At 43.4% G+C, this 15366-nt stretch overlaps 2 protein-coding genes and 1 long non-coding RNA gene across 12 annotated transcripts in view; 1 reads left to right on the plus strand and 2 right to left on the minus strand.

Annotated features, from left to right (window-relative positions):
* Nucleotides 1-1443: 1443 nt before the first annotated feature.
* LOC119284944 lies at nt 1444-3595 on the minus strand. The gene is made up of 2 exons (XM_037564130.1): nt 3071-3595; nt 1444-2543 (listed from the first exon to the last, which is right to left on the minus strand). Exons 1-2 carry the CDS (start codon nt 3578-3580, stop codon nt 2277-2279), a joined length of 777 nt encoding a protein of 258 aa, XP_037420027.1. The 5' UTR covers nt 3581-3595; the 3' UTR covers nt 1444-2276.
* Nucleotides 3596-7322: 3727 nt separating this feature from the next.
* On the minus strand, nt 7323-15051 carry LOC119284946. Of its 10 annotated transcripts, none has more exons than XR_005139294.1 (11): nt 14463-15051; nt 14284-14364; nt 13277-13392; nt 13103-13177; nt 12619-12731; nt 12280-12311; nt 11445-11558; nt 10865-11025; nt 10131-10233; nt 9539-9608; nt 7323-8583 (listed from the first exon to the last, which is right to left on the minus strand). It is a non-coding gene; the product is annotated as an uncharacterized LOC119284946 (long non-coding RNA). The 10 variants fall into 10 exon arrangements; XR_005139295.1 differs by having other exon boundaries at nt 11445-11554; nt 12280-12315; XR_005139292.1 differs by having other exon boundaries at nt 12280-12315.
* A 97-nt stretch (nt 15052-15148) lies between these two features.
* LOC119284945 (probable glucan 1,3-alpha-glucosidase) overlaps nt 15149-15366 on the plus strand; it is a 4119-nt gene continuing 3901 nt past the window's right edge. The window contains exon 1 of the mRNA XM_037564131.1: nt 15149-15366. This exon is cut by the window's right edge and continues 1368 nt beyond it. Within this exon, the coding sequence (XP_037420028.1) occupies nt 15202-15366 (165 nt within the window). The 5' untranslated portion in view covers nt 15149-15201.

The following is a 15366-nucleotide window of genomic DNA, read 5'->3' on the forward strand; positions in this document are numbered from 1 at the left end:
GGTGGCGGCACGCAGCGGCGTGGCGGGGGTCGGCTGCAGCGGCGCACGGCGGCGTGTCGGGGGCCGGCGGTGCGCAGCAGCGTGGCAGGGGGCCGGCGGCGCGTTGGAGGTCGAGACGGGGCGTGCGTTTTTTCCCTCGTCCGTACCGGTTCGTTCGTGCTCTTCTTCTTTTTTTCACCCTAAAGGCCGAGCCGAGGCCCAAGCCCAACACACGAAACGTTTTCTCTGTTTATTAGCATTAAAACTGTAGCGCGGGTTAATTACAGTAAAACACAGGGTTTTTTTCAAAAAAATGACGCGACGGTGAATCCGGAGACTGAGACTCAATCCGTGCTTTATTATTACTAGCAAAAGGACTCGTGCGTTGCAACGGAAGAAAAGAAATCCTTATCATCAAAAAAATATTTGCAAAGGAAAATTCGCCGCACATTCTTCTCCGTGGAGCAATAGTTCTTCTCAAATATGCCCATATGTTGTAACGGGAGAAAACACAATAAAACGACCCAAAACCCTGCCCATTTGCTCCACCCACACACACATGTCTACGTCCTCTATTTCTACATCCTCCATTTGAACACAACACCCCACTCGTGTTACGGCTTATTCTCTCTCTATGTCAACATATTAGAAACTAAAATAATATAACTAAAAATCAAGTGTCCACAATATTCTCATAAAATGCAAATGTTGAAAGGCTACGCTACACAATATAGTATAAAGCGGAATTAACATCAGGGCTAGATTTGCCAATACAGCAAGGAAATGTTGTGCTAATAAGTTTGCCAGGAATATGTTAGAAAAGCGACAAAAGCGCTAGCACATCACTCACAAAATAGGTAGATACAACATATTGTGCAAATTAGCTAAAGAATCACCCTCATACAAAAATATAGCGGTCAGAAGTCACGCACGAAAAAAAAGACAATATGATATTTTGACTAAATGTTCTACTTAGTATATTCACACCATTATCTAATTCTGTTTTTGTTAGCCCCCGTCATGCATGTCGCAATATCAGGGATTTTTTTTTTGCCTATTTAATGGACCTTTCCTTTTCCCCCATCAATCGTTCATGCAAGTCTCTCTCTTTAATTCCGTTTCACCACGCATGCCAGACCCATTTACTGGGTCTTTTCTTTTTCTCATTGCCCACCATAATCTCCCACAAACATGCAAGTCCCTCTTTAATTCCTTTTTTGTTAGCGATAAACTACTAAAAAATTAGTCACTTGGAAGACAGTTGAGAAGTCAACTGACACTAAGAAATGAACGCTGCAAAGGGTACATATTTTTTACTACAAACCACAACATGATGCGGATCATCACTACCAAAAGAAAATGGACATTGCCATGGATAGAGGTAGGATAACCAATTTCTTTGAAAGAAGGGAGGTAGGATAACCAGTTGCATAACTTCTAGGCTTAGCATGCTGGAGCCTTGGAAATACAGGTCAAAACAAAGCGACACAACCCACTCGATGAGATTGCTATTGATGCCTTCCTCATAAGATTAGCCTTGTCCAGTGGTTGTGGTCGTGATCACTTTAGTACTAAATGGAAAACCAAAGTAAAAAAACAGAAAATTCCCTCCGGTCCGTTGGGTCAATTGACCGAATAGTTAGCATGCAAATGGCTGACGAAGCTCGGGAAAGCTATGATCATCCTAGATGGAAACTGCAACGACGCGGGGGTGGCCCCAGGTGTCGTGCGTGGTACAACATCGGCCGGAGCTCGCGGAAAGGCCGGAAGTCGGAGAGGAGGTCTGGCAGTGCGAAAACTCAGAGAAGGACAAGCTGTGTTGTGTGTCGGGATAGTGATATGGGGTGGAGATCCCAATTCAGAAACGGACCGTTTTTTAGTCACTTCAACCTGGACTGCGAGTTGATTGTCCGAAAACAAAGACAAAGTATCCCACACCGTACTACTAAAAGTGTATAACAATGGTTGATTCGACATTGTGGTCCATTTTGTGTAATAAAAAACAATTACATTAAATTAAACCTCCCTTTTTCAAACAATAATTTAGATGTTGCGACAAGAGCCCAAACATTAGCACATGCGACAGGAGCACATCAGCAAAACGCAACAGTAGTACAGGATGGGCTTGTTCCTACTTCCTAAATCTACATACTTTCTCGAACAGCCGCTCTATGTCTAACTTGCATAAACATAATCTACTAAAAGTATAGCAAACTATTATAACCACCAATAGCAATTTAAATCAATTCCCCAAGTCAATAATACAAAATACATGGTATTAATGTTATTGTGTTTCGCTAGCAACACATTACTAAAGCTTGGAAAGGATCATGCTCACATGTTGAAGCGGTTCTGGCACATGACATCCTACGGACATATAAAACAAAGACAAAAGGGGCCAGGAGACAAATCAATTGAAAGAGAAAGGAATATTTCCTCTGGACCATACATGATCTGATGCGCACGTACATGATGAGTTGATGGACTGCACGAGATGCTTCTTCTTGTGAGTGCTTCTCTAGCTCAGCCATCGGATTAAGGAGGTTGACGTCCTTCTGCAACAGCTGCTCGGATTCCCAACAAGACAAATATGTTAAATCCATGGCAAACAGCAGGGAAGCAGGAGCATCATGCCGCAGGATAGTGTCCACCACACTTATGTATGTGCTGTTCGGTACCATTATTTTTTTGGCACTATAATCGAAGAGAGGGGAAACCAATATTAGTGTTTGCACAATAGTGCTTCTCTGCTAAATACTTAAGAGATTAATTGTACAGCCTCATTTATATCCTCTGGTTTCTCCAGGTAAGCACAGCCTTTGAGGGGAAACTACCGAAGAAGAGAAACTTGCCATGAGAGATGACATCCCAATAGACATTGTTGAACTGCTTTTCAAAAGTCAGGATGAGAGACCATGGATAACTAAGGCTTCTGCTGAAGATTGACACTACTTTTCAGCAGAAGCATTTGAAATCATGCTACTTTTCAATAGAAGCCTTTGGAATCAGATAGTTCTAGAATTTTGTAGCAAGCTAGCAGACAAATAAAGATGGAGGGAGAGGGAGGAGAGATGCTGTCCGGAAGGCTTGCCTGGAGCTGGATGTGGTCACAGAGCGACGACGAGCCATGGAGGGGGCACGCTGGAGGGAGCAGCTTGGGTTCTCGGCATCTTCCATGCTTGCTCTCCCTCATCCTTCCTCGTTCTCTTCCAGGAGCACGGCGGAGCAACCATGGCGCTGCCCCGGAGAACCACGACGCCTTGTGCCGCCGACGCTCGCCTGGATCCGGACGCCACCGTCGTTCTGTGCGTCCAGCCCATCCGACGCCGCCCTGTGCAGGCCTCACTCGATCGGATCCGATCGGGTCGAGCCGGAGAGCCGCCTGCCGCCCCACACGCTCGTTGACCCGCCTCGATCCAGAGATAGGGGTAGGCGTGCCGGCGGGGTCGGCGGTGGCGGCGCGCGGCGGCGGCCGGCTGCGCGCGCTGAGGTGGGGCGGGGCATGCCGGGAGGTGGCGGCGGGCTGGAGGTGGGATCGGGAGGCACGGTTATGCGGCGTTGACCGCCTAAACACCCCACGCATGGGCCGCCACAGCTGCATCCAGCCCAGACGCAGAACATGCATGCTAGATGGGCTGAAGCTCAGGCGCGGAAGACGCATGATTGAATTGCGAGACAAAAATTTAGTACCACCTCGTTTATATTGCGATTTTGTCCATATAAATCGTAAAAGCGTATTATGACATGAGAAGAAAGCGTATTATGACGGTGAACCCGGAGACCTAATCCGTGCTTTATTATTAGGTAAAGACTAGCAAAAGGACCCGTGCGTTGCAACGGGGTAACAAAATTGTGGCCATCAAATAAAGCCATCGAAAACATATATCGGGAGAAAAAAATATCACATGCCTCTAGTCCAATAGCCCCATGGCTAAAAGGCCCCATAAGTTTGTGCCCTCTATTTCAACACATCACATTACTCATGACAAACAGGAGCAGAACGGGACGAATGGGCAACGAACAATGGAAAAGGAGCAAAAATATTCTCCGACACAATTTCACAGTGTTCCGAGAAAAATGCAAAGCTAGTATGTAATTTCACAGAAATGCCACTTCTAGAATGCATAAAAAACATAATCCGGCCAATCATTTTATAATGATATGTTCACACACTTAAGTTGTGCTATTACTACCTCATGTTTCAATTGGTAACTAAGAAAATTAATGATGTCGGGTGTTGTTTGAGGATGAAAATTGTTGTCTCTCATACTCTTAATCAACTCAAACACTCTGATATGTAAATTCAGGTATATACATTTAGCTTGTACTACAAAAAAAGTAAAGCTAGAAACCTAGCAAGTACTATTATTTTTCAAGGACCAAAAACTTGAAAGAGGAATAACACAGAAAAAATGAAGAACATCCGGAAGCACTACATGCATTTGTGAGTCCAAGCATAGTATCTGCAAACATGCCTAAAAAATTTAGAGACCTCATGACAGGTGGACCGATGCCCAATATATCTTTAGATAAACAATGAGCCTATTTCCCCAGGTAGTCTGATGAACTGAAGCAAATTATCCGCAAGGAATAGAAAAGAAAATTAGTAGATCATCCAAGGAACAAATGGGCAAACAATAATATAATCTTGAAAAGAAACACCAATTTCAGTAAATTTTACCACGGAACAATTGCAGTTCTCTGTCACTTCTTTCCTTGTACCCAAAATAATTCCAAAAATACCATACCGCAAATTACAAAAATTCCACAGACCTCATGAGAGGTAACCTGATGTACTTTAGTCCCGGTATAGTGTTTCTACTTAGCCTAATAGGGGCAGTGCCGTTCAAAAAACTAACAAATCAAATCAATCGAATGCAAGATATTTGTTCACTGTAACTATTCCGCAAGACTGTGCTCAAATATAAGCTATTTAGAGGAGCACAACTATAGTACTGTGCGAAATTTAGAAATCAGCATGTGTGCGCAAGTGCAACTCAATTGCATACCAGTTTCGTGATGGCAACTAAATCTGAAATCCAAAAGCTTAAGTAACCTCAAAGTTGAAATACCGCATCCTTGCAACTATGTTTCCACTGACAAATTGACTTCTTGCTAATGGAGCAACCCAACCCAACAATTAGTCGTAACATAATAAAAATACTGCAATGATACATTCTTGTTGGTAAGAAACATAATTTCAGTGCAAGAGATAAATTATTTGTTTCACCGTGCTAGAAATAAATTCTTTGTTCCACCGAAATGACATAATTTTTATGTTCGGGAAACTTGGATGTTTTGGCAAGATCCTTGTGCAAGTGAACCGATACACTGATAAGACATTGATATTCTAAGTGAATAAGTAAAGCATATATAACCACAAAATGGTACCGGATAAAAGAAACTGACAATGCAATGAAGATAATAACAAAGAAAGGAACTCCAAACATAATCAACGAGCAAAAAACATTTAAAATAAATTTTGCAAAGCCCTTCGCATTTGTTTTTGTCTTGTGCTAGATAGTAGGTCTGGACCGGTCGGCGGACAGCCCGGATGGCAAAATATGTCCAAATGCATAAAAACATGGTCTGTCTAGGACACATCTAGATGTGACATAGTTATGTCACATCTAACCTGATGTCCATTTTGTTTGTGGTCTATTTTTTTCTCAGTATTTTGTTTTTGTTTTTTGTTGTTGCGGTATTTGTGAAAGTTTAGATGTGACATCCTTAAAAAACTAAAAAACATATATATGTGTGAATTTAACAAACTGTAAAAACAAGCTTAAAAAAAACTGTAAAAACAACAATACGTGTGTCATGGTCTCACCCATCCCGGCTTGTCTCCTGCAAGCTGATCCGCACCCGTCGGGGCCCTGAGGCTACTTCCCGGCGCTGCCTCTTCCAACTGCGCCGGCTTTCTCCCTTCTTCTCTCTCTAATCTCGCTCTCTGTCTCGCACGTTTTCTCCAGGGAGCCCGCCATGCCTCTTCGTCTTCGTCCGCCGCGCCGAGACCGCCTCCTGCTGCTGCCGGGACCCTGCTCTGGAGCCGCCGCCACTGAAGGCCGGCCGACGGCGATGGAACAGTAGGAGCAGCTCCGGCACGTGCAGCAGCTGGCACGCCCTCGCGCTCCTCCGCCAGAGCAAGGCCGGCCAACGCGCGCTGGTCCCTTCATTGGCTCCAGCAAGCTCGTCGGCGACGGGGACCATAAGATCCCTGTGCCAGCAGCCTCGGATCTGGCCCGATTCGTACGTCCACCACGGCCTCCGCTAGATCCCGCGCCGCTTCGTCTGTTCGTGTTGACCCCGAGGAGGCGTCCAACGCCTCGTCCCGCGGCCCACCTGCCTCGGCTAGGCCTGCGACGGCGGCGGTGGCGACGGGATTGCTGCAGTTGGGGATGGCTGTGTGTCGTATCTTCGGCAGCTCTCTTCTCTTTGATTTGTTCTTGTCCCTCATTTTTCCTTCTTGATTTGTTTCCTTCTTGATTTTGGAGACCGCTTGTTGATTTTCTAGGGCGTACGTATATGAACTGGTAAGATCAGATGTAAAGTAGCGAGGTGGGATTATTTGATGGAAGAAAGATTCTCAACACAGCTACGGAGGAGTACATGTTATGGAAGAAATCGAGCTAGGTCTTTTTTTTTTGAGAAAAAGAGATGCAGGCCGGCAATGTACAAAACTTGAGCGCAAAGAACAAACAAACGATGGGCTAGAAGGCATGCAGCGGCAAAGAACATATGGGCTGCTTCGTTTGTAGGCTCAACAATTAGGACGTAAATTCACGGGAAACCGAAAATTACCTAAGCAAAAAATTAGTACCACCTTGAATATGAGTTTTTTCGAAACTGAAAGCGTAAACTTACGGAAAGAAGCGTATTGTGACGGTGAACCCGGAGACCCAATCCGTGCTTTATTATTAGGGAGAGATTATTATTACTATTATTATTATTATTATTATTATATATTATTATATACTATTATTATTATATGTTTATATATATAATATATTATTATTATTATTATTATTATTATTAGGAGAGATTAAAGAGAAAAGAAACCTGAGGCAGACATGTTTAGTTTTCTTTGAAGGCGAAGACTGCAGCTGTTCGGTGCAGCCTACTTTTAACTAGATCGGCAACGCGCCTTGGCGCGAGGGTGCCGGTTCAACCAACATGGCCAAACAGCAGAAGATCAAATTGCATGATGCATTAGTAGGAAGGCAAGTATAGCACATGTAACAAAACAACCGATTTTCTGGTTCATGAAAAAGAACAAACATTTTAGAAGTGTAACATCATCGAGTTCAACAAAGTCATGAGATTATAAAAACTAACCGGCCCCAAAAGTAAGGCAACATCAAGCTCAATGCAGCCATGAGATTGCAAAAGCTAATTAGTTGACATTAAGTTCAGTAGTACAAGCAGGAACATTAGAGAGCAAATGCCAACACAGTGGCAGTGGATGCGCTAAAACTACAAAGCCATAGTTAGGCGTACTGATAGATAGCTTTGATTCAACTACCGCCATAAGTGCCATTCCATATGAATATGGTGTGAATAGTTTGTAATATAGATGACCACATGATGGTTTTGTATAGAAAATACACTTGTGATTTCCTTCTAAAGCATATGGACAGGACAGTGAGCAATAATTTCCCCTTATAATCTTGAAGGCGAAGATCCTTATCTGAGTATATGTTATTCTTCTATTCCTGTCGCCTTGACAAAGTCTGCCCAATTGGTATTGTGGCCATCTTCTCCGTAGGAAAATATTCCAGAGCAGGCATGGAAATGAGCTCAGGATGGAAAATAATTAGTGTATTTTTGGGTGACATTGGCAAACATGACTTCATCTATCAATCATGAAATACAAAAACTTTGTTGATCTGGTTATAAAACACGATTTATGAAGAAGAGTGTGCCTAGCTTTCAATTTGAGACCTCTTGAGCAAATATATTAGCGGCATTAGTATGAGAATTCCATATCTTTAGGAATTGCAATGACAGTGATGCCTACAGCACATGAACTAAATTATAGTGGTAGAATAGGATCAGTGTATTTCTGTTAATAAGGAGACTAATTTTTTAAAAGGTGATAAATACTTGTTGTTAATAAATAACAGTCCTCATACTCGAAAAGAAATATAATTTCTTCCACTAAAATTATCACTAAGAAAGCTAGGTTGAGATACAAATTTTGAAGAAGTACATGATATAACAGAAATACAAAACATGATATGAACCATTAATTTCTGATATGCGGTGGAAGACACTAATTTAGAAGATACGAGCTAAAACACATTCACTTCTCATTGATATAATATGCTAAGGCATAACATCTAAAACTACTATGAGGGCAAAAATATTTAATGGCTCCAAAAATGAATAAACAAAGAGAGCATTACTTTCCACATACCACAAAAGAAGAGCATTACTTTGCCGGATCACACAAACACACATCCTGTGATATGGTTTGGTTACCTGATCATCACTGGATGCCTGGAAAAAGATTCCTGACCGTGACACCTTTCGGAGCCTTTTCATATTGTGGCAACTCTTGTAGGGGGCTAACAACCAATCGAAAGATAAAACCAGCATAACCACCTGCAGACAACACGTGCATAAACATGGATAACTGGGACCATATTGGTGATTGAGAGGAAGAGTACATAAATAGAAGACATATTTTATCACTAAGTTGCGTTGAACTGTTTAACAAAATAAAAATACATTTTGGGGCATATCCATATCGAACTCGACAGGGACAGAAGTAGTATTACAAGTGTAGAAATATGGGGCACGGGATATCTTTTGGGTCCTCGGCTGAAAAGTGCATCGAGACCAGCCAGAAAAGGGGAAAGCAAAGCCAGGGGTGGAATAAGCAGTACAACAATGAAAGCTCCATCAGATATCCAATAGTATTGTACAAACATAAGCAAGGTACTGGTAAAATCACCCAAAAGTATAGAATACAAATAAGCAACTACAATGTTTCTGAAATGCCAAAGCAAGGTAACATTTAAGATAAATAGGTAACAAGCTCTGAGAAATACATAAACTATAAGAAATCAACAAATATAACTCGTGGTAATGATTTCAAGAGCATGACCGACGCCAGTTTTTGCAAACCGAAATAAAAAATACAGCTGAATATACTTGCAGTTAAAATAGATGGAAATGATAAAAGCTCCTTCAAATCCGCACAAATGAAAACAGATTCATGTAACTGAGTGTTGATTCCATCAAGAACTCAGGGAGCAAAAGGATAGAAATTCAGTTTAGTCACCAGAAATAGGAATAAGAAAGAAATACTAAAATATAGGGAATTTAACTATTTGTCAAATTGTGAGATATGTACATGCACCACTATCTCTTTGAGGTTGCCACTATCAAATCTTGAGTTTCACATGAATGAAACAGTGCTTGGCTAAGTATTCAGAAGGAAATAACAAGAAAATCATTAGGTGGAGAAAATTTAAAGTGCCACTCGATCTATTTGTGCATCAGCCACATAAGATTAGCTATGCTAGCTAGCTAGCTACACAAATCCATGACCGACCTAATCATGTGTACACAAGTCCTCCTCACCTCCCTTTTTTGCTTCCTATTCTTCCTGTACACATGAAGAACTGAAAAGGAGTAGCGAGAACAACCGGTCAGCAAAAAAGGTAGAAGAAAGATACATGTGAAGGAGACGTCCGTCGAAGAGCCAATCAAGTAAATAGATCAGCAGCACAATAATATATATATATATATATATATATATATATATATATATATATATATATATATATATATATATATCCATTTGAGCTATACATTTTCCAGATTGTTTAGGATATTTCACTGGTAGCAAAGAATTTTGTTAAATAATATAAAAGGAGATGCCATACCAAAGGAGATAGATAACAACATGTCCAGGAAGAAAAGAACGTCTCTCAGTTCATATGTTTCAGGTATTAGGCATAACCGTGCATCTCATATACATGTGAACAAAACAATATATGAACTTATATATGAACTGTACATTGTAAAAGGAGGAAAGTTTATTAGTCACCTTAACAGTGTATCTCCAAACACAAAAATGACTAATAATTTCCTAGGGAATTAGAAAAACACTGTCGAACAGATTACGGTTCAAGATGGACAACCTTTTTTAAAAACCCTGCGCAATTGACTGACCGAGCGGATGCGTAACGGTGGTGGCGACGGCGACGACGGCGCCGCTGGTGCCGAACTGGTACAGAGCGTAATCTGTCACAGGCGAATCAACTTCCATGAAACTATCTTGTAGAATTAAATCAGACATTACAAACCCAAATATGTTTGCTGAATAGACCTTAGGTGGAATGTAACCAGCTCTACAAGAAACAGAACAGAGGATACTTCAAAATCGCAGAGCCACATGCATGAATTATATTAATCTGACAAAGCATGTTAGGAAAACTTTACTCCTTATAAAGGAAAATACACAGCCTGTCATGCAGTAGAACACTATAACCTACCTTCTGGGGATCACTTGGTGCATGAGAAGTGGTATTTTTTCTATCTGCAGCTTTATCTAATTCAGAAATTGTATGCTTAGCTTGAACTGAACTTCTCTTGGCCATTTTCTGTAGAAGTAATATCCCTTCTAAAAGATAAAAACAATCACCAGACTGCAACTATCACCAGACTGCAACTATCAACAATATCCCTTGGAAAAGATACCAAGAACTACCAGACTACAACACATATCCCTTTACAGAATATCCGATCTCCGCAGGAACTACCAAACCCTGAAGCCCATCTCTCACACCCGAACCCGCCACTCCCAAACACGGCAAACAACAGGCTAGTAGCTAAAGAGAAGTACTGATATGGAGCGTGCATGAGGGTCCCTTACATGGCAGACTTGGCGTTGGGCACGGCGTCGAAGAGGACGCAGTAGATGTCGGCTACTCAGGCCTCCACCTTAACCCGACAGCTCCGGGGCCGCATCTGTGGCCGTGACAAATGACCCACATAGCTTTCAACGCAAATGAAAGTAACCCTCAGAGTACAGACCTGATGAAAATTGGTGAAGAGAATCAGCTACCAGAAGTATAGTAAAAAGCCCAGCTCAAATATCTGTCAGTTAAATCACTATGAAGAGACGTTGGGACTAAAATGAGAGGACTTTGCAAGGTAACATGACAACAATGAGGGTGTTGTAGGGTAACATAACAGGGACGATTAAATTTGCTACATAAAGTTGATTACAATGACGGTATTCAAATTCAGCAATCCGTGTGCCAATGAACTCTCTGTATGCTGAACATCCAAAGGGGGATGATGGAGGATGTTGCAGTTTTGGTCAAATTTAAGTTGAACCATCAATTTTACTTGCAGTTCATACTGCCTGTACAGTTGCAAGGTGAATCCAACTCACATCTGAGTGGGAGAGGGAGGGAGGGAGGGCAGTAGTAGGCAGCCATGAATCATACCCATCGCTGCATCTGGCCTGGCTGCGTGAGGAGGGTCAGCTCCTCCGTCCACGCGCTCTACATAGGGAGCAGCCACGGCATGCCCTTGAACCAAGCAGCTACTCCATGGCCTTCCTGCACACAAGCAGAGATGAGACGAGACCTCATGCATGCACGCGCAAATCAAATGAAAAATAAGAATAGGCAAAGGGGAGGAGAGGATGATATCCGAATAAGCAAAGGTCAGATCTATTCGACTACCCCAACTCAGCTACGCCTCGATAATGGCCATGGGTTATGACTTATGACTGGCCTGACTCGATTGCGTGGCTCTGTCGCACCAATCTGAGGATGATGACACCCGCTGAAAGCCCCTTTTGCACAGTAGTTTTTAGGCTGAACTAATTATACTTCTATTTTGTTTTTAGAAATATTTCACTCCTGTTTTGGCAAAGGCAAATCGACCTCAAAAGCTTAATGAAGTTGGTATTATTGCTTTTATCTAAAAGGGAGAGATGCCTGACCTGCACATTTTGAGGCCAAGGCGACCAACCGTATATGCTGGACAGCCGCTATAATTTTACCAGCTCAAGAAATCCTAAGGAGTGCCATTTAGGATAACATGAGCAACTCAAGCACATGTTGGCAGCAACATACAGTCGTTACAGAATTTTATACACATCCACCTCAAGCATGACTGCATTGTGACTTTAAACAATGAAATCAGGACCTATAATATACTAATTATCAATCACTCAACTTGCATCGTTACTTTTTTCCCATTACTCAACAACATGTGAAAAGAAAAATTCCCGATAGGGAGCAAGTAAGATTTGCTGCAAGCGGATCATGTCACCTGCCTCATATTTTTGTGAGTTCACTTCCTCCCTGGCTGGAAGATCATTAGAACCTCTTCCATCACCGCAGAACACCGAAAAAGAAAACAATTCGGTAATTACCAAAAAGCTAAAAGTACAATATGAGAATATATCAAACATCTTGAGGTAAAGCACCATGAAGCGAGCATATAGTTATACTCTTGATTACTATCAATGGTTTCATTGATCCTATTTTGCGCAGGTCAATACAGAAGGAACCAAATCAGTTAACAGAGTGTATTTCTGAAGAAATGTTAACCCTATTTTTACAGAGATGCAGAGGGAGAGGGAGACGGCGTGAATCTGAATGTTTGTACCTGGTAGAGGAGCTTCTCGAGGATGAGGTCTGCGACATCCATGACGGTGTGGAAGCGGCCAGAGAGGAAGACGACCCTGTTGTATGTGCTTGCCGAGGTTAGCATGTGGAACCCTGCAAAAATGTGTTGCTAAACATCAGAAAATCTACCAGAGGTCTATTAAAGAACTTCCCAAACCGCGGAGTTGAGCCTAAACATCTACATCATGTGCATGCAAAAGAATGGCTTCATGATGCATGTAGAGTCCACATCGGTTGGTCTAAATCGTATGTAGAGTGCACATCACCTAGATGAATCACAAACAGAAGTAATAAATGCAAAAGCCAAATAGCAGCAAACACATGCATCACCATGAAGACCCTGAGCTCACATATATAGATTTACCATTCGTCCTCAGTACTATCCAGGACAAAGAGGCTACATAGAGTAGAATACTAACTACAGTATCTTGTTGTTCTTGAACATCATAACAACATGAACTAACCAGGTGCGTCAAATACATAAATAAATGTATGTCGGACAAGAGGGCAGCAGGACCATCGACCAGCACTGCATTTTCCTAGAAGCCAAAAGCACACACAACCGAAATAAACATGTCAGAAGAAAATATACACTTGAGATTTTGTATTCAGTTGACTACAAATTCAAAGATACTTACAGTTGCACTGATGCAGCTGAAGCTGATGAACGTGCCCTGAGCTCCCAGCAGCTTGACATGCGTCACTCGCTTTTCACATGTGTAAGCAATGGGCAGACCATCCTGTAGATGCATGGCTGCACAAACAAACCATGAAAACAGCCAAGTTAAAAATTAAACCAAAGAATGAGTGAAAGATAAGAATCTCTATCAGGCTATGTTGTAATTGTTGGATTAATATGTTGGAAATTAAGAAGCATGATAGTCAGAACAGACTATATCACATATTATAGCAAGAATATGCAACTGCTGTTGAATAAAAACAAACCAAAACTATTATTGTTTCCAAATCTATTAGTTTGAAAATCAAGTGCATCGTGGGTCATGTAAACAGAGAAGCAAATGAGAAATTTAGATGTTGTTCAAAATATTTTAGTGGTACCATCTATAGTCAAAAGAGGTCATTTTGGGAGTTGGGACTAATATACATGTGGCTAATGCACGAATATCATGCATGTTGGGCTAACAATATTCTGAAATCAAACCTGCACATCATCTATCACATGTCTTGATTTCTAAGGCTTAATTAAAGAGATAACAGATATTACTAATGGGGTCATTTTAATTACTATAATTGTCATTTGCCCCGAAAAACAGTTGAAAACATCCTATATGCCACTGGGTGTCGTGTCATGTAAACTAAAATTCAGACAAAAAAATATAACACTAACTTAGGCAAGAAGCACTCTGTCCTCCCTTTCTTTCTGTGCCCGTCGACAAATCAAATGATGGCACGAAGTGAAACCAAACGGAAGGAAAGGAGAGGGGTCACTCTGTTCCTAGCGAATTTGGCCATATGCACACATATAAATCATGCCCACTAATTTGTCCATATGCACACATATAAAACAAATTGATGAGTTATGAGCAGGAGTTAACAACAGGCTACCAAGCACTCTAGCATATGGAGCCATCCCATTATATCCTCTCAGACCGTCACACCTCTCGGAGCATAGTCGAAGACAAACCTTCAGAGGTTGAAGACAAACCTTCCTAGGAGAAATTGACCACGGCAACACCTATCCTTGCAACCAACCGCGAGCAGCAACCTAAAAAACAAGATCAAGCCGCAAGTCAGCCTTGAGAGATAGAGAGAGAGAGAAAGAGAGAGAGAGAGAGTGAGGGAGGGAGGGAAAGGGAGAGGAACCTGCGGCATAGGCAGTGAGAGGAACACGGAGGAGAAGGGGTGGAGTGTGGCGCCGGCAAAGGAAGTACCCGACGCAGCGCCAGCGCCGTTGGGGGCCAGCCTCGACCCGCGGGGCCGTCGCCACCGACGCGCTGACGGGGTACGTGCCGCTCTTGGCCGGCCCTGCAGACCGTCGGCTCGGAGGAATCGACCTCCCAAGGGGCGAATCCACTGGCCACGGGAGAGAAGGTGAGGGGATTGGGGCCGGCAGGGATGGAAAGAGGATGGGGCCGCGGTGGTGGTGGTGGTGGACGACGGCGACGGCGCAGGGGAGGTGGGCGGCGGGGGTCTGGCGGGCTCGGCGAAGGAGACGGCGGCGGCGTGGGGTGCTGCTAGGGTTAGGGTGGAGGAGGCGTAGAGGAGGAGGGGGAGGGACGAGCGGGTGCGGGAGGAGGAGGCGGCGGCCGAGAATTACTGAACTCTGTAAAGCCTTGTAGGAATATCCTTCTCTTATCTTTTGATTTCGCGAGCACGACGAGAAAGGAATGAGAGCGCTGTTGCTCCGGAGGCCTGCCAAGACGCACAAAATCTACCACACGGCCCCTACAAGGCCCGCTACGCTCCCAATTCGGCGGCTGGCCCATCGACGAACGGCGAGTCATCCCCCCACCCCCAGTCCTGCAAAGGCTCCGGCCGAGGGAGCAAAGGGGCAGAGGGAGTTCGCTGCTCCACAGTCCAGACCAGATCCGACGCCGCGGCCATGGATCCCCCGCCGCGGCCGCGCGCCCTCCCCCTCGCCGTCCCCCTCCTCCTCCTCCTGCTCGCCTCCCCCGCCGCGCTCGCCTGGAAGAGGGACGAGTTCCGCAACTGCAACCAGACCCCCTTCTGCAAGCGCGCCCGCACCCGCGCCCCGCACTCCCTCGAC

This window comes from Triticum dicoccoides, chromosome 4A (assembly GCF_002162155.2).
Source record: "Triticum dicoccoides isolate Atlit2015 ecotype Zavitan chromosome 4A, WEW_v2.0, whole genome shotgun sequence".
NCBI lineage: Eukaryota > Viridiplantae > Streptophyta > Magnoliopsida > Poales > Poaceae > Triticum > Triticum dicoccoides.